The following is an 18,068-nucleotide window of genomic DNA, read 5'->3' as shown; positions in this document are numbered from 1 at the left end:
CTTGCTTGACAAATATTAAAAAAGACTCGACTTTGACTTGACACTCATGACTTGATACTTGACTCGGACTTGAGTTAAATGACTCAGAGATGGGGCACTCGAATTGACTCGAGTCAGACAAGTCACAAATTTGAGACTTGAGACTTGCTAGACAACTATTAAAAAAAGACGACTTGACACTGGTGACTCGAGACTTGACTCGGACTCGAGTTAAATGACTCAGAGATGGGGACTCGAATTGACTCGAGTCAGCCAAGTCACAAATTTGAGACTTGAGACTTGCTAGACAACTATTAAAAAAAGACGACTTGACACTGGTGACTCGAGACTTGACTCGGACTCGAGTTAAATGACTCAGAGATGGGGACTCGAATTGACTCGAGTCAGCCAAGTCACAAATTTGAGACTTGAGACTTGCTTGACAACTATTAAAAAAGACTTGACTTTCATGACTTGAGACTTACTGTACATGTGACTTACTCCCACCTCTGCACGATAAACAATATGTTTAAGAAAAGATCGGAGATGATTCCCGTACGAAGAAACTGGAAGGGTTTTAAATCAAACAAAGCAGCAAACGCTGGGAAAAGAATTTTATATCATCATTACCATGTACCTAGTAATGGAGGCAGAGGTAATTCTGTTCAGGGGACAAAAGCCTTGACTAGTAATTCTTTCATTTAAAGCACATGCACTATTCAGCATGACATTGTTCCCAGGCTCTACATAAAGCAAAGCCACACTGAATAGCTAACATTATAATATTTCCTTGGTAATGAAGGGTAATTGCGTCGCTCTGGTAAGGCATGCTTCGCTGAAAGCTTTTGGCCAGCAGTCGGGAAATAACTGCGTTCTCTGCAGTACTATGAATTATAAATAAAGCACGGCGTATTTGCCAAATCATCTGTGTGGTAAAATAACAATTAAGATGTGTGTGTGTGTGTGTGTGTGTGTGTGAGATCGCATCCTGTGTTTATTGTGCATATATCGTGTGTAATATGCTACCGTTCAGCCTGTTGACAATAGCATCACCTATGGCTATGATGAATGTGAAAGAAGGGGGCGTGGCCAGAGATACGGTCATTTTCTAATCTGAACCCCTGTTATGTTTTGCAAGCGAAGGCTTTTATGGCTTTATCTACATGACAGCACAGATAAGAGAAGCTAAAAACAACAGCGGGGTTCGTTTTCACGTTTTGGAAGGGAAGACATTCCACGAGTTGACGTGTAACACACCGTTATCTGTTCGATGCTAGTTTTTTCTCTGCTCGGGACACAGAAGTCAAATAACACCAGTTGCTAAGGTCTGTTTAATGAACTTCTTAAAGCTGAAGAATTCTTAATGGAACCGATCACTCGATATCAGTCTCGTGCGAGTCGATCATACTCGAGAGCCAGTTCTTTCATTTCGGAGACAATTAGCCGGAAATGGTGGGAAGCTTATTCCTTTTTTGCTACCAAATAGCATTATGTTGCAGTTAAGTTCACAAGGTGGAGGGTAAGGTGTGAAGGCACAGTGGAAAGCCTGGTGAGAATTGAGAGGTTTTTTTTTTTAAATAGCAGCGAATCCTTAGAGAAGTAGTTAAAAAGGTGTGAGGAGTGCCTCAGGGCCTAGTACTCGGTGCACTAGATGTTCTGAGCAAACCGAGTGTCTACGGTAGTTTGGGAATATTTTTTTCCAGCCAAACGGAGGCTCCTTAAACTCTAGTGGTATTTACAGAACAATGAAAAGCCTGAAGGTTTGTTTTGTTTTGTTTTTTTTATTTCTGGTGGAGGCTTAAGAATTATTTTAAGCAGACGAGGTGCCTCAAGGTGATGTACCACAGCGGTTATACTGTATGTTATTAGCCGATCACGTTCTAGCTCCAGATGCCTCTGATATCTTGTGTACACTTTTCCAGTCACAAGCTTCGGAGTGGCTCTGCACAAACTCATTAGCTCTCCATGCTTCAGTCAATACACAAACCTCTACACCGTGATACATATCACCAATCCTGGTATAATATGATATGGTATTTTCATCATAATCACCCACCTCTAGCCCCAAACTAGTTGTGCTTCTCACTCACACTTGGTTGTAGCAACGTGTCAACGAACACGATATTCCACGATATACAGCACATAAAATTTTTCCAAGCAGGCTTCACCGTATTGTCACTAGCCATCTGTTCTGTTTGGGAGGCAGCAGCGCAGGCACACAGCACTTCTGGTTAGTATTTGCATGGTATAAAAGATAAAGGCTGTCACTTTTGGAAGGCACCAGAAGACAGCTGTCATCCTGGGTACCTTATTTGGGCCTAATTTGAGCACATCGCATGTATCTTTCTTGACTTAATACAATTCTATAATCCTGTTCAGCAGACGAGGTTCCCGTGAGAACAAGACAGACAGAAGTCTTACTGAGAAATCCTCAATGTGAGCCAATGAAATGTCCAAATCCTCATTGTGATCCTTTTCATCTTTAAACATTATGTGTAGAAGACAGAAGGTCGTCTTTAGCCGGAAACTTGGGCAGTAATTAGCTGAAACTGTTCGGAGGCTTAGTGGTTAGCACGTTTGCCTCACACCTCCAGGGTTGGGGGTTCGATTCCCGCCTCCACCTTGTGTGTGTGGAGTTTGCATGTTCTCCCCGTGCCTCGGGGGTTTCCTCCGGGTACTCCGGTTTCCTCCCCCAGTCCAAAGACATGCATGGTAGGTTGATTGGCATCTCTGGAAAATTGTCCGTAGTGTGTGAGTGAATGAGAGTGTGTGTGTGTGCCCTGTGATGGGTTGGCACTCCGTCCAGGGTGTATCCTGCCTCGATGCCCGATGACACCTGAGATAGGCACAGGCTCCCCGTGACCCGAGAAGCTCAGATAAGCGGTAGAAAATGAATGAATGAATGAATGAATGAATGTTTTTTTGCCTGATTCTTGGTCCCATCTCGTTTCCCAGAGACATCAACCCTCAGCTCCTTCCATTTCCTCTTGGGTGCCATCATGCAGCGTCACGCATAAATATCAGTATGAAATCTAACACCTTCCTGTCACTAGCTGTCAGCGTAATATATATATATATATTCAACATAAAACTATAGACGAGCATCAAATTCAGCAATAAAAGTTCACATCTCGTAATTGGCAGGTTTTTTTTGTAAGTGCTTAGATTCTGGATGTCTGGAGGTTTTACAAAAGATTTATAGGATGAAGATCAAACCGTCCCTGTAGAGTGGAAGTGTCTTTTTAACCTGGTCTTCCATTTTCTCTCTCATAGCTGCACTAAAACCTTGTTTAGTTCCTCTAAGGTGGCTTTCACATGTGGCACACATCCAGTCGGATGGATCCTATTTACCAGAGATGACTTGACTTGACTCGAGTCAGACTTAAGTCGCATATTTGAGACTTGCTTGACGAATATTAAAAAAAGACTCGACTTGGCTTTGATTTGATATTCATGACTTGAGACTTGAGGTAAATGACTCAGAGATGGGGGACTTGACTCAAGTCAGACTTAAGTCGCAGGTTTGAGACTTGCTTGACAAATATTAAAAAAAGACTCGACTTGACTTTGACTTGACATTCATGACTTGAGACTTGACTCAGAGATGGGGGACTCGACTTGACTCGAGTCAGACTTAAGTTGCCAGTTTGAGACTTGAGACTTGCTTGACAAATATTAAAAAAAGACTCGACTTGACTTTGACTTGACATTCATGACTTGAGACTTGACTCAGAGATGGGGGACTCGACTTGACTCGAGTCAGACTTAAGTTGCAAGTTTGAGACTTGAGACTTGCTTGACAAATATTAAAAAAAGACTCGACTTTGACTTGACATTCATGACTTGAGACTTGACTCAGACTTGAGTTGAATGACTCAGAGAAGGGGGACTCGACTTGACTCGAGTCAGACTTAAGTCACAAGTTTGAGACTTGCTTGACAAATACTAAAAAAAGACTCGACTTGACATTCATGACTTGAGACTGACTTGTGACTTGCACGTGTGTCACCTCTGCTATTTACTGCTGATGTGAAAACAGTATCTCTTGCGCGCGCACACACACACACACACACACACACACACACACACACACACACACACACACACACTCTGTCCTTTACACACAAGATTCTGTTGTTTCTAAAAAGTTAACTTTTTTTTAACCTCAGAAGCTCGGCGGTTACCAAAAAACGGCTGCAGCGGCACTTTTTAAAAGCGGCCACGTTCTGCGTACCTTGCAGTGAGTGCACTTCCCATAGGAGCACATTTAGAAGGAGCAAAGTCGGTCGAGGACAAAAAATAGAGAATAAAAAAAATAAAATAAAAAAAACACACCTTCCGCCACATATTTATTTATTTATCTCCGTATCAGCATCTGTATGTTCGGCGTTTTCATTTCGCTTTAAAAGTTTCGGTTTTCTTTAGCCTCAGAAAAGGTCAACATAAAAGTTTGTATTTAGTTATTACTTAACCTCGATATCGCCGCGTTCATCAACGAATCGAAGAGATAACGAATTTAGATATTAGAATACTGCGACATTAAACAGCACACAGCATGTTGAGATCACAGGGAAGATAATGTCGGATTAGAGCAGATGGCACATGTCCCTCTCTCATTCATCAGCTTCCTACTTTCCGCACCTGGTTATGGCATCGGTTCATTCATTCGAGCGCTGACTCATGAGCCGTGGCCGTCCGGGTGAGCCGGTGTTGGCATGGCCCTGGTCTGACCTTCAGCCTCCGCTGTGCCACCTGACACCCTCGACACTGACGGACACGTGTTAATTATCACAGGTGTGACTTTCCATAACACGCTGACTGACTCTCCTACAGTATATGGGTGTGCGCACATACTTAGGTACACCTGCGTGCAGAAAGGCTTTTTATTTAGACCTCGCTCGGGTCATGCTGCTTTTCTTACACAATCCTCTGTTCTCATTTGTCAGAAACAAGCGATCGCTTCGAGGTCATCTCTCTCTGGGAGCTTTAAAATTCCCCTGCTGTGTGTGCTGTTGTCAAACCGTCGAGGTCAGAGATAAGGTAGCCGAGTCGGGACAGACGATTTTGCCTACCTACCTACCTACTGTACCTACAGCCCATCCTTCTCTACCGATCTGTCTGTTTCTCACTCGTTCCCTTCCCCTCTCGTGTCTGTTATGCACAGAATTAAAAGGAGGCAGCATTACGAGTTACATAACCGCTGACATTCCTTATTTCCGCATATATATTGTACTTATTGTGATACAGGAGCAAAAGTCTGGGACAAAATTTGCTCTCTGCGTCGTCCTCGTTGTTTTTTTTTTTTTTGCATTTTAATGAACGTCCCTCATTAAAATGCTTAAAGAATACTTAAAGGGGAGATCTGAATTAGTTACACTGACACTGATAATACATGTTTCTTTTAGAATTCTAACATGATTATAGACACGATATCTGACAATAAAAAATTTCAAATACAAAAAAAGATGTGTTATTCTGTTGTGGAATAACAATAATTACAAAGAATAATAATTTAGAGGATTTTTAGATTCCTAAATAGTCTTTAAGATGGAAAATATGTCTTCTATGTATTTATTTTTGATTTTTTTTTTATTTTCCACATAAAATCTCTGGGTTGTTGATCGGAGGATCTGGGTTCAAGGCCCAGCACAGCCAAGCTGCCACTGCTGGGCTCTTGAGCAAGGTCCTCGACCCTCCCTGCTCCAGGAGCACTGTATCATAGCTGCCCCTGCACTCTGACCCCAACCTCCTCAGTTGGGGTATATAAAGAAAAGAATTCCACTGTGCTGTAATGTATGTGTGGCGATAATAAAGGCTTCTATGTCCCCGTTCTATGCTATAACACCACATAGAAACTTTGGGTAAAACGTTAAGACTTTCCTGTCCAATCAAACAACGTTCTGAACAATACAGTCGCTCATAAATACCCAAACGGTGGTGAACACACGTGTCCACGTGAAGCAGCCTTGTACTTACCATCCTTGCGGTGGTACGTGATCTCCACTTTCCTCTCCTCCGAGCCGAGCAGGGCCTGCGCTATCTGTGCAACGGCGTGCCGCTTCGTCAGCTGGCCGTGCAGGAAGTCGCATGTGCACGGCTTCTGCATGATGTCTGGCCGTGAGAAGCCAGTCATTTCGCAGAAGCCGTCATTGCAGAAGATGATGGCGCAGTTTTGCACGCGGGCATTTGCTATCACAAACTTCTTATCTGTGGAGGCAGACAGGAAGACAAAGGTGTTAATAGTGTAATGATGATGAAGACTAATTAACACACTCTGATAAGATCCTGAACCCTATTAATCCTAGGCATTAACACTCGTGTCCATAATCCAGCACCTGGTTTATGTCCGATATATTTCTATAAATAAATATATATATATTATAAATGATCCATCTATGAAACTAAATGCTACGTCTGGCAACCTTAGACGCTCACCTCATTATTTTAATAATTAAAAAAGCATGATCACATTTAATGGTACTTATATATAGTATAAATGAACGGTGTCATGGTGGTTTAACAATATAACTGGAATGAAACATGAATAATATTTGACTTCGAGGTCTTGCGTATAGTAAACATCGTAAACGTGGATTTGTTAGGAATTAAATAAACACAAATGATTGCACAATTATCATGTCATTAATACCACGATGTGTGTAAAGGTCAGAGATTGACCAGAAAGCATCTCAGATCTCTTGTCATTTGACTTAAATGCATTTAATCTTCTATATGAGAACTTTCCCGACACTCAAGGTGCAGGAGACGCAGGAACGGGTGTAAACACTATTGCGTTTGTTTGTTTGTTTTTATTTATTTTAAAATAATTAATTAATTCATTTATTATTTGCATTCGTTAATAACCTAGAACAATATGAGCTGGAGAGATCAGATGTGCAGATTGCTGACTGGACAGTGTTTTATAGCGACAGTCCGATTTTGCGCCAGTGAACGCGCGGGTTTGCGTCTTTTGCGCGTAGCTACGACTGTAAACAATAAAATAAACGCGGAATCAAAACAGCAGAAGTCAATATACAAACAAAACGACGTGATACAGTAAAGCACGTGGATTCACTTTTACTAGAAAATACGACACGATATTTCTTAAACGACACTAAATGACGATCAGTACAGATTGGAGGTCATCTGTTCACTGCGTGACAAACACTGAGTGACAAAAAGTCCCCGGTAAAAAAAAAACGTGACATGGCACTTACTCTGACCCTCGAATTTACGGATAATGATCCCCAGGAAGGTGTTTTGCGGCGCGACGTGGCCCCGCCGCACCGGCATGATGATCGCGTGGAAATCCAACGGCGCCAAACGAGGCTCTGTGTGTGTTTGTGTGTGTGTGTGTGTGTGTGTGTGTGTGTGTGTGTGTGTGTGTGTGTGTGTGTGTGTGTGTGTGTGTGTGTGTGTGTGTGTGTGTGTGTGTGTGTGTGTGTGTGTGTGTGTGTGTGTGTGTGTGTGTTACGAGCGGCGGAGTGCGGATGCACGGGGACCTCCGTCACAAGTCGTCATTCCGGCGGAATTTATGTGTCCTTTGTGCGCGCGCCTCCGATCTTCACGGCTCGTCTTTCCCGCTTGTCGTTCTTACGCAAGAAACCGGGGCAGCACGCAGCCGCGAGTGCGGGCGCGAGTGCACGCACATCACTGAGCTAAGGGCGCGCGTGGAAAAGGCGAAACGGCGTACACACCGCATGTCAAAACCGCACGTCCCGCTCATAGCACCGGCGCTCTGTTCTCTGCGTACTGATTAGTACGGCAGTGGATGTGGCCGCGCGCTTGAGTCAGCTGACAACCAGTGACGTCGGTCCGCTGTATGGTCGTGCGCGAGGAAACCGTATCTGAGACAACAGCGTCCAACAGCCTGAAGCACGTGGTCCTTTTCTGGGTTTTTTTCCCCCCTCTCTCTCTAACCTTCAAGCGTATCGGTGACACACCGAGTGAAAAGCAGAGCGGATGTAGTTAACCGAATTAATCCGGTCAGATATTCCGGTAGAGCTCGAACTGTGATGGATTCGTGAGAACCAAGTTCCTAAAATTAAGTCAATTAAGCAAAATTAGATTTTTAAGTGCAGGCGCAATCATATAATCATGCAGCATTCCTGGTAATGAGACAAGAAGACACCCAGAGACCTGAGGAGAATGTTCTGGGGGATAAAATGGTCCTTATTCATTTGGGGCTTTATAACCAGTCAGGGTGGTGGAGGAACCGGTGCCAGTCCCGGGTACAGTGATAGTGTGGTGGGGATACAGTCTGAATTGGTGCCAGTACCAGGTACAGTGATAGTGTGGTGGGGATACAGCCTGAACCGGTGCCAGTCCCAGTACAGTGATTGTGTGGTGGGGATACAGCCTGAACCGGTGCCAGTCCCGGGTACAGTGATTGTGTGGTGGGGATACAGCCTGAACCGGTGCCAGTCCCAGTACAGTGATCGTGTGGTGGGGATACAGCCTGAACCGGTGCCAGTCCCAGTACAGTGATTGTGTGGTGGGGATACAGCCTGAACCGGTGCCAGTACCAGGTACAGTCATAGTGTGGTGGGGATACAGCCTGAACCGGTGCCAGTACCAGTACAGTGATTGTGTGGTGGGGATACAGCCTGAACCGGTGCCAGTCCCAGTACAGTGATTGTGTGGTGGGGATACAGCCTGAACCGGTGCCAGTCTCAGTACAGTGATAGTGTGGTGGGGATACAGCCTGAACCGGTACCAGTACAGTGATAGTGTGGTGGGGATACAGCCTGAACCGGTGCCAGTCCCAGTACAGTGATAGTGTGGTGGGGATACAGCCTGAACCAGAAACTCTGGGGAGGCAGAAATCCAAGCTCAGAATCTAACTGGGACCCTGGAGCTGCAAGCTCTGTTTTTAAATGAGCTTTTATGAACTGTCCCTTAAAGCACTTATTTTACAGTACAGCATGGTTCGATCCTAATCTCAGGTTTCTGTCTGTGTGAAGTTTCATTTCCCACAGGTTCTCGGATTTCACACAATCCCAAAATCACGCTATTAAACAGATCAGCTAGGTCCAATTAGCCCTAAATGTTACTGAGTGCCATGATGGACTGATGCCCAATTCAGGGTGTATTCCTGACCAAGCTAACGTGCTTACTTAAGAAGAACTGTGTGACTATGTACTGGATCCACCAGGAGCACAAGAAAAGTGCTAATCGATGTTCTCTAATGGTTTTGGGTTCCACAGGAAGTCTAAAGACAGGAAGCTGTCCTACATAGAACCTTTAAGATTCCCCAAAGGGTAAAACTAACGGCCTCATTACGGATCTAGATTTTACTTTTCTTTCTAAGAGTCTTCTAAGGAGACTTCATAAATAATTCAACACGGTCAGTAGCTTAAAAATACGTCATAAAAAAGTGCCCCCGGTGCCCACTTCGCTGACCTCTGTAAGAATGTATTTAGAAGTCTGTATAGTTTTCTGTTACTCAGGGATTTTAAGGTCTAGCTGTAATAAGAGGTTACTTGGAACTGCTTTGCTGCACACCAGAGACACTGTTCTGCTGAAGGGTGGAAAATCTTCTGCCATTTATAAAGTCACACCTGCAAAGACGTAAACAAAAATCTAACCCATACTAATTATTTACTCTGAATGATTTGATCGTCTAATCTGATGTCTAATGTCATTAGATCCTTATGTGTAACGCAAAGGCAATTATTTTTTAATGACTGTATCAGTGCCTCCATCTAGTGGTGTTAGGGGGCAGGGCAAAAAGTTATTTTCTCTGTTTTTCCAGGCTATAACGTGCATGTTCAAGACGCATTTCCAGGCTATAACGTGCATGCTTTTCCAGGCTATAACGTGCATGTTAAGGTGCTTTTCCAGGCTATAACAAGCATGTTTAAAATGTGTTTCCAGGCTATAACATGCATGTTTAAAATGTGTTTCCAGGCTATAACGTGCATATTAAATATGTTTTTCCAGGTTATAACATGCATGCTTTTCCAGGCTATAACGTGCCTGTTCAAGATGCATTTCCAGGCTATAACGTGTATGTTCAAGATGCTTTTCCAGGCTATAACATGCATGCTTTTCCAGGCTATAACATGCATGCTTTTCCAGGCTATAACATGCATGCTTTTCCAGGCTATAACATGCATGTTCAAGATGCATTTCCAGGCTATAACATGCATGTTCAAGATGCTTTTCCAGGCTGTAACATGCATGCTTTTCCAGGCTATAACATGCATGTGTTTCCAGGCTATAACATGCATGTGTTTCCAGGCTATAACATGCATGCTTTTCCAGGCTATAACATGCATGTGTTTCCAGGCTATAACATGCATGCTTTTCCAGGCTATAACATGCATGCTTTTATTTAGGCTATAACATGCATGTTCAAGATGCTTTTCCAGGCTATAACATGCATGTTAGACCGCCCATTTTCAGTAAAATTAGCTTTTTAAGAAGTACTCATGTTTTAAGTATTAAACCACTTCATATAGATATTTCATATGGATGAAACCAGTTCAAGCTCAATATTATATACAATGTTTTATCCAGTTCCTATTGGTCAGTAGGTGGTGTTTAATGTTCTATTCAAGCAGTTGTTCCAGTTTATTGCATATCAATTCTACCACAGTGAAATTTCTATACTATATTAACGCTCCACATAATCTACGCTTGATGTTTATTTAACATACGGAAGGAGTCTCCAGTGTCAGACTATTATAGTTTGTGCTTTCTTAGGAAGTGCATTTTTTTCTTAGTCATTTCAAGATAAGTCGGTGGCTTAGTGGTTAGCACGTTCGCCTCACACCTCCAGGGTTGGGGGTTCGATTCCCACCTCCACCTTGTGTGTGTGGAGTTTGCATGTTCTCCCCGTGCCTCGGGGGTTTCCTCCGGGTAATCCGGTTTCCTCCCCCGGTCCAAAGACATGCATGGAAAATTGTCTGTAGTGTGTGAGTGTGTGAGTGAATGAGAGTGTGTGTGTGCCCTGCGATGCGTTGGCACTCCGTCCAGGGTGTATCCTGCCTCGATGCCCGATGACGCCTGATGAGAAGTTCGGATAAACGGTAGAAAATGAATGAATGTTCTCTAACGAGAGTTGATGCCAAAAGAATCAACTCCGAGAGTCTAGGAATCGGGAATCCTAAATTGACTCCTAATTAGACAGTGATTGTCGTCAGTAAAGATCCGTTTTGATGACTGGAATATAGACCCTGGAACATTACGTATGTTTTTATTAAATATATATATAGAAATATTAATTTTATTTCTGTATTTTCCTGTTAAGTACAGTAGCATTTATTTGTCTTTATTACTATAAACCTCTGGACAAGGGAAAAAGCGGTAAATGTTTGGACTAATTGAAATGTGCACAGATACGATGGAGTGTTGATTTTATTTACATTGTGAGTGCACTTCAATTCAACAGCAGAAATGTGTAGGTCCAGCTTTCAGACCCTCTTGAGAGACCACCTTGAGATGTCTCGTTCCTCAGACTGAAGGATTTAAAAAATCATGAAGCAGACAGTTTATTTATTTATATGTTTTTTTGCTATTTTAAAAGAAAGAAAAAAATGTGCCAAGAATGTGCGCCTGCTGAGGCTCGGAGACGTGAGACATGTTGCAGGAGAATGTGTGGGAACCGTTTCTGCTCTGTGAACTTTCTGAAGAGAGGAAAAGAAATTGGCTGGAATTTATCAAGTAAATCATTTGAGATTTTATATAATTTGGCACACACACACACACACACACACACACACACACACACACACACACACACACACACACACACAGTGGTGTAGTATACACAGGGTGATTTGGTGACGGACAGGTATGTAAACGTGTTGACTGTCAGTCATGGTGTGTGAATGGCTGGATTCTGAATTATTGATGATTTGTGTGTGTGTGTGTGTGTGTGTGTGTGTGTGTGTGTGTGTGTGTGTGTGTGTGTGTGTGTGTGTGTGTGTGAGCGAGACAGACCTACTGTATCTGTTTTAAAAGTTAATCAAATAATAATCTATGATTATTAGCATTAAATCCACCCTATTAATTATTGATGCCTATTTCTTTATGCTCAGTGAATTAAAGTGTGTGTTTGTGTGTTTGTGTGTGTGTGTGTGTGTGTGTGTGTGTGTGTGTGTGTGTGTGTGTGTGTGTGTGTGTGTGTGTGTGTGTGTGGCGTGTGCATGAATTTGCACAATCTCTGCCTCATCTCATATGAATGTCATCACCACATCATTAAATAAACTATAAAAATGACAAAATATATAACTTTTTGTTCTTTAATTAATGTAAATTAATGTAACAGTGGGGGGCACGGTGTCTTAGTGGTTAGCACGTTCGCCTCACACCTCCAGGGTTGGGGGTTCGATTCCCGCCTCCGCCTTGTGTGTGTGGAGTTTGCATGTTCTCCCCGTGCCTCGGGGGTTTCCTCCGGGTACTCCGGTTTCCTCCCCCGGTCCAAAGACATGCATGGTAGGTTGATTGGCATCTCTGGAAAATTGTCCGTAGTGTGTGAGTGTGTGTGAGTGAATGAGAGTGTGTGTGTGCCCTGTGATGGGTTGGCACTCCGTCCAGGGTGTATCCTGCCTCGATGCCCGATGACGCCTGAGATAGGCACAGGCTCCCCGTGACCCGAGAAGTTCGGATAAGCGGTAGAAAATGAATGAATGAATGATGTAACAGTGTGTTTAAAGTGTGGTGATCGATCACTATTCATTTCAACTCATAAGAATGCAACAATACAGTCATAAGGAAATAAGAAACAAACCACTTATTTATCGTGTCTAATTTGCTCAGACAAAGACACCTGGCTGAAATATGTGTGCACACGCATGATTTATTTAACCTGTGTCTTTTGTTTCGTTCAGGGCAGCAGTGTTAGGTTCAAGGTTAACGGATAGTGATACGGCTGGATGAAGGAAATTGGACAACTTGTCCTCCGGGTGGCCTTCTCTCCTACAGCTGTAATACTCTACACTTTCTATCTGATCTCTGTTAATTAGTCAGAGAGGGAGAGCGAGAAATCCAGTAAAGCACGTCTCCCTTACAGGACGCACGTCTGACGGGAAGCGATCTTACCTTACGTTTTGTTTTACCTCCGTTTTTTAATGTATGACATCACGGGATCAGAGCTCTTAGAGAAATATAACCAAGAGCTATGATATTGACCAAAAATTACAATTTTAATTTTAACATGGGGGGGGGGGGGGGAATGGGGAGACCACTTAGGCTTAGTGGTTATCACGTTCGCCTCACACCTCCAGGGTTGGGGGTTCGATTCCCGCCTCCACCTTGTGTGTGTGGAGTTTGCATGTTCTCCCCGTGCCTCGGGGGTTTCCTCCGGGTACTCCGGTTTCCTCCCCCGGTCCAAAGACATGCATGGTAGGTTGATTGGCATCTCTGGAAAATTGTCTGTAGTGTGTGAGTGTGTGAGTGAATGAGAGTGTGTGTGTGCCAAAGAGGGCCCCATTGGTCAGAGATGGCATACTGTGTCTCTGCTGTCAATCACAGCAACACGGGATAATCTTGGGCATCTGTGAGGGCAAAAAGTGCTTTCTTTTGTGTGTGTTGTGCTGCCCCGGGACACTGTAGGCTGGATACCCATGTTTTGAAAGTTGACTCTATCCTCTAAGATTGGTAGGTTTAGTATGATAGTGAAGACCTGGTTGGTGGATGTGAACCTGCAGGTGACCAAACTGGGAGCAAACGTTTTGGGGAAAATCCAAAAATAAAACTTGTAATTTTTAAACCATGTACACTTACTTTCAGTGTTGTTGAAGATCTGTGAACAATACAGACAACAGTCCTGTCTACAAGTGTCTTCAGAACCATGTTCCAAACAGAACCCATCATCTTTAGAACCATGTTTCAAAAAAATCCATCATCTTCAGAACCATGTTCCAAAAATAACCCATCATGTTCCAAAGAGAACCCGTCATCTACAGAACCTTGCTCCAAAGAGAACCCATCATCTTCAGAACCATGTTCCAAAAGAACCCATCACCTTCAGAACCATGTTCCAAAAGAACCCATCATCTTCAGAACCATGTTCCAAACAGAACCTATCATCTTCAGAACCATTCATCTTCAGAACCGTGTTCCAAAGAGAACCCATCATCTTCAGAACCATGTTCCAAAAATAACCCATCATGTTCCAAAGAGAACCCATCATCTTCAGAACCATGTTCCAAAAGAACCCATCATCTTAGAACCCATCATCTTCAGAACCATGTTCCAAACAGAACCCATCATCTTTAGAACCATGTTCCAAAAAAATCCATCATCTTCAGAACCATGCTCCAAAGAGAACCCACCATGTTCAGAACCATGCTCCAAAGAGAACCCATCATGTTCCAAAGAGAACCCATCATCTTCAGAACCATGTTTCAAAAAAATCCATCATCTTCAGAACCATGCTCCAAAGAGAACCCATCATCTTCAGAACCATGTTTCAAAAAAATCCATCATCTTCAGAACCATGCTCCAAAGAGAACCCATCATCTTCAGAACATTGTTCCAAAAATAACCCATCATATTCCAAAGAGAACCCATCATCTTCAGAACCATGTTCCAAAAGAACCCATCATCTTCAGAACCATGTTCCAAACAGAACCCATCATCTTCAGAACCTTGCTCCAAACAGAACCCATCATCTTCAGAACCATGTTCCAAACAGAACCCATCATCTTCAGAACCATGCTCCAAAGAGAACCCACCATGTTCAGAACCATGCTCCAAAGAGAACCCATCATGTTCCAAAGAGAACCCATCATCTTCAGAACCATGTTTCAAAAAAATCCATCATCTTCAGAACCATGCTCCAAAGAGAACCCATCATCTTCAGAACCATGTTTCAAAAAAATCCATCATCTTCAGAACCATGCTCCAAAGAGAACCCATCATCTTCAGAACCATGTTTAAAAAAAAATCCATCATCTTCAGAACCATGCTCCAAAGAGAACCCACCATGTTCAGAACCATGCTCCAAAGAGAACCCATCATGTTCCAAAGAGAACCCATCATGTTCCAAAGAGAACCCATCATCTTCAGAACATTGTTCCAAAAATAACCCATCATATTCCAAAGAGAACCGGTTATCTTCAGAACCATGCTCCAAACAGAACCCATCATCTTCAGAACCATGTTCCAAACAGAACCCATCATCTTCAGAACCATGCTCCAAACAGAACCCATCATCTTCAGAACCATGTTCCAAACAGAACCCATCATCTTCAGAACCATGTTCCAAAAGAACCCATTATCTTCAGAACCATGTTCCAAACAGAACCCATCATCTTCAGAACCATGTTCCAAAAGAACCCATTATCTTCAGAACCATGTTCCAAACAGAACCCATCATCTTCAGAACCATGTTCCAAAAGAACCCATTATCTTCAGAACCATGTTCCAAACAGAACCCATCATCTTCTGGGTGACACAGTGTAGATCCCCTTTCACTGCCTCACACACACCGTAAAGTGACAGCTGATGTGTAATACACAACCCAGGCAGCAGGTAGCAGCACATGTACATATAAAAGCGAGGGCTGGATCCAAGCCCCCCTCATGTCCAGCCCTCTGGGTAAACTGGAAGCATGCCAACCCTCAAGTTTAAAAATAATTATAAAAATGATCTGCTTTATAACACTGTCTGCCCTTCTCTCCTGCGATCGCTATATCAGGATCTACTGGAAGTCCATAAAAAGCACATCCATAACATCAAGGGAAAAGGAAATATATGCCAAAGCAAAATCCTAAAGAAATGTAAATAAGCTGGTCCATTTTGTACCGGCCTGGTCTGAGCGGCTAAACCAGACTTTATGCCAACTTATAACTGACGTACCTGTGATATAAACACAGTTCAATGTGTTATGTAGCGTGATATTATTTGCATGATACGTACTGCAAGGCCATAATAATTCCCCTGATAGTAAAATGTGAAATTCATTACAAACTAGTAATATTCAGTGTGCAGCATTATTATTATTGTAGCTGTAGGCTGATGAACGGTGCGCTGTGACCGTTTTCTCAGCGGGATGTGTGAGCGTGGCACGTAGCAGGAGCGTTGCGGTGGAATGGAAATCGATAAGATCTAAATTATTCAGGATTAAGGAACGTTATAATCCTCATGTTAAAATGATATTAAGCCCTTAATTGCCTGATACACGGACGACCATATTTGGAAATGCCAGTGACAAAATGGTGAGTGGGTTCATTTACGTCAGTATAGGCATGAGCGAGTGAGTGAGTGAGTGAGTGAGTGAGTGTTTGAGTGAGTGAGTGAGTGTTTGAGTGAGTGAGGGAGTGAGTGAGTGTTTGAGTGAGCGAGTGAGTGAGTGAGTGAGTGAGTGAGTGAGTGAAAGAGTGAGTGAGGGAGTGAGTGAATGCATGGCCGAGTGTTTGAGTGAGTGAGTGAGTGATTGAACGAGTGAGTGAGCGAGTGAGTGACTAAGTGAGTGAGTGAGTGAAAGAGTGAGTGAGTGTTTGAGTGAGTGAGGGAGTGAGTGAGTGAAAGAGTGAGTGAGGGAGTGAGGGAGAGAGTGAGTGAGAAAGTGAGTGAATGCATGGCCGAGTGTTTGAGTGAGTGATTGAATGAGTGAGTGAGTGAGTGAGTGAAAGAGTGAAAGAGTGAGTGACTAAGTGAGTAAGTGAGTGGGTGGGTGAAAGAGTGAGTGAGTGAGTGAAAGAGTGAAAGAGTGAAAGAGTGAGTGACTAAGTGAGTAAGTGAGTGAAAGAGTGAGTGAGTGATTGGACAAGTGAGCGAGTGAGTAAGTGCCTAAATGAGTAAGTGAGTGGGTGGGTGAAAGAGTGAGTGAGTGAATGAGTGACTGAGTGTTGTGAGTGAGTGAATGAGTGAGTGAGTAAGTGAGTGAGTGAGTAAGTGAATGAGAGAGTGACTGAGTTAGTGAACAAGCAATTGAGTGAGTGAGTGAGTGAGTGAGTGAGGACTGAGTGAGTGAATGACTGAGTGGGTGACAGAGAGTGATTGAGAGAGTGACTAATAAGAGAATGAGTAATGAGTTATTACTGAATGAAAAGTAACAAAGTGATTGAATGAATGAGAGTGTTAATTTGTGTATGTACATGAGTGAGTGAGTGAGAGTGTTATTATGTGTATGTACATGAGTGAGTGAGTGAGTGAGTGAGTGAGAGTGTTATTATGTGTATGTACATGAGTGAGTGAGTGAGAGTGTTATTATGTGTATGTACATGAGTGAGTGAGTGAGTGAGTGAGTGAGAGTGTTATTATGTGTATGTACATGAGTGAGTGAGTGAGAGTGTTATTATGTGTATGTACATGAGTGAGTGAGTGAGAGTGTTATTATGTGTATGTACATGAGTGAGTGAGTGAGAGTGTTATTATGTGTATGTACATGAGTGAGTGAGTGAGAGTGTTATTATGTGTATGTACATGAGTGAGTGAGTGAGTGAGTGAGAGTGTTATTATGTGTATGTACATGAGTGAGTGAGTGAGTGAGTGAGTGAGAGTGTTATTATGTGTTTGTACATGAGTGAGTGAGAGTGTTATTATGTGTATGTACATGAGTGAGTGAGTGAGAGTGTTATTATGTGTATGTACATGAGTGAGTCAGTGAGAGTGTTATTATGTGTATGTACATGAGTGAGTGAGTGAGTGAGTGAGAGTGTTATTATGTGTATGTACATGAGTGAGTGAGTGAGTGAGTGAGTGAGAGTGTTATTATGTGTTTGTACATGAGTGAGTGAGTGAGAGTGTTATTATGTGTATGTACATGAGTGAGTGAGTGAGTGAGTGAGAGTGTTATTATGTGTATGTACATGAGTGAGTGAGTGAGTGAGAGTGTTATTATGTGTATGTACATGAGTGAGTGAGTGAGAGTGTTATTATGTGTATGTATATGAGTGAGTGAGTGAGTGAGTGAGTGAGTGAGTGAGTGAGAGTGTTATTATGTGTTTGTACATGAGTGAGTGAGTGAGTGAGTGAGTGAGTGAGTGAGTGAGTGAGTGAGTGAGAGTGTTATGTGTTTGTACATGAGTGAGTGAGTGAGTGAGAGTGTTATTTTGTGTATGTATATGAGTGAGTGAGTGAGTGAGAGTGTTATTTTGTGTATGTATATGAGTGAGTGAGAGTGTTATTATGTG

The 18,068-nt window shown here is 42.9% G+C and overlaps 1 protein-coding gene across 4 annotated transcripts in view; it reads right to left on the bottom strand.

Moving 5' to 3' along the window:
* kcnh7 (potassium channel, voltage gated eag related subfamily H, member 7) overlaps nt 1-7,859 on the bottom strand; it is a 49,845-nt gene extending 41,986 nt beyond the window's left edge. For 3 of the 4 annotated variants that reach the window (XM_027159864.2, XM_027159863.2, XM_047814302.1), the window contains exons 1-2: nt 7,197-7,859; nt 5,956-6,186 (exon numbers count right to left, since the gene is read on the bottom strand). In XM_027159864.2, the coding sequence (XP_027015665.2) occupies nt 5,956-6,186; nt 7,197-7,272 (307 nt within the window). In that variant the 5' untranslated portion in view covers nt 7,273-7,859. The remainder of the gene's footprint in view (nt 1-5,955; nt 6,187-7,196) is intronic. The other variant, XM_027159866.2, reaches the window with a different exon arrangement.
* Between the last annotated feature and the right edge of the window lie 10,209 nt (nt 7,860-18,068).

This window comes from Tachysurus fulvidraco, chromosome 5 (genome assembly GCF_022655615.1).
Source record: "Tachysurus fulvidraco isolate hzauxx_2018 chromosome 5, HZAU_PFXX_2.0, whole genome shotgun sequence".
In the NCBI taxonomy this organism is placed as follows: domain Eukaryota; kingdom Metazoa; phylum Chordata; class Actinopteri; order Siluriformes; family Bagridae; genus Tachysurus; species Tachysurus fulvidraco.
This window is presented reverse-complemented; position numbering and strand designations above follow the sequence as displayed.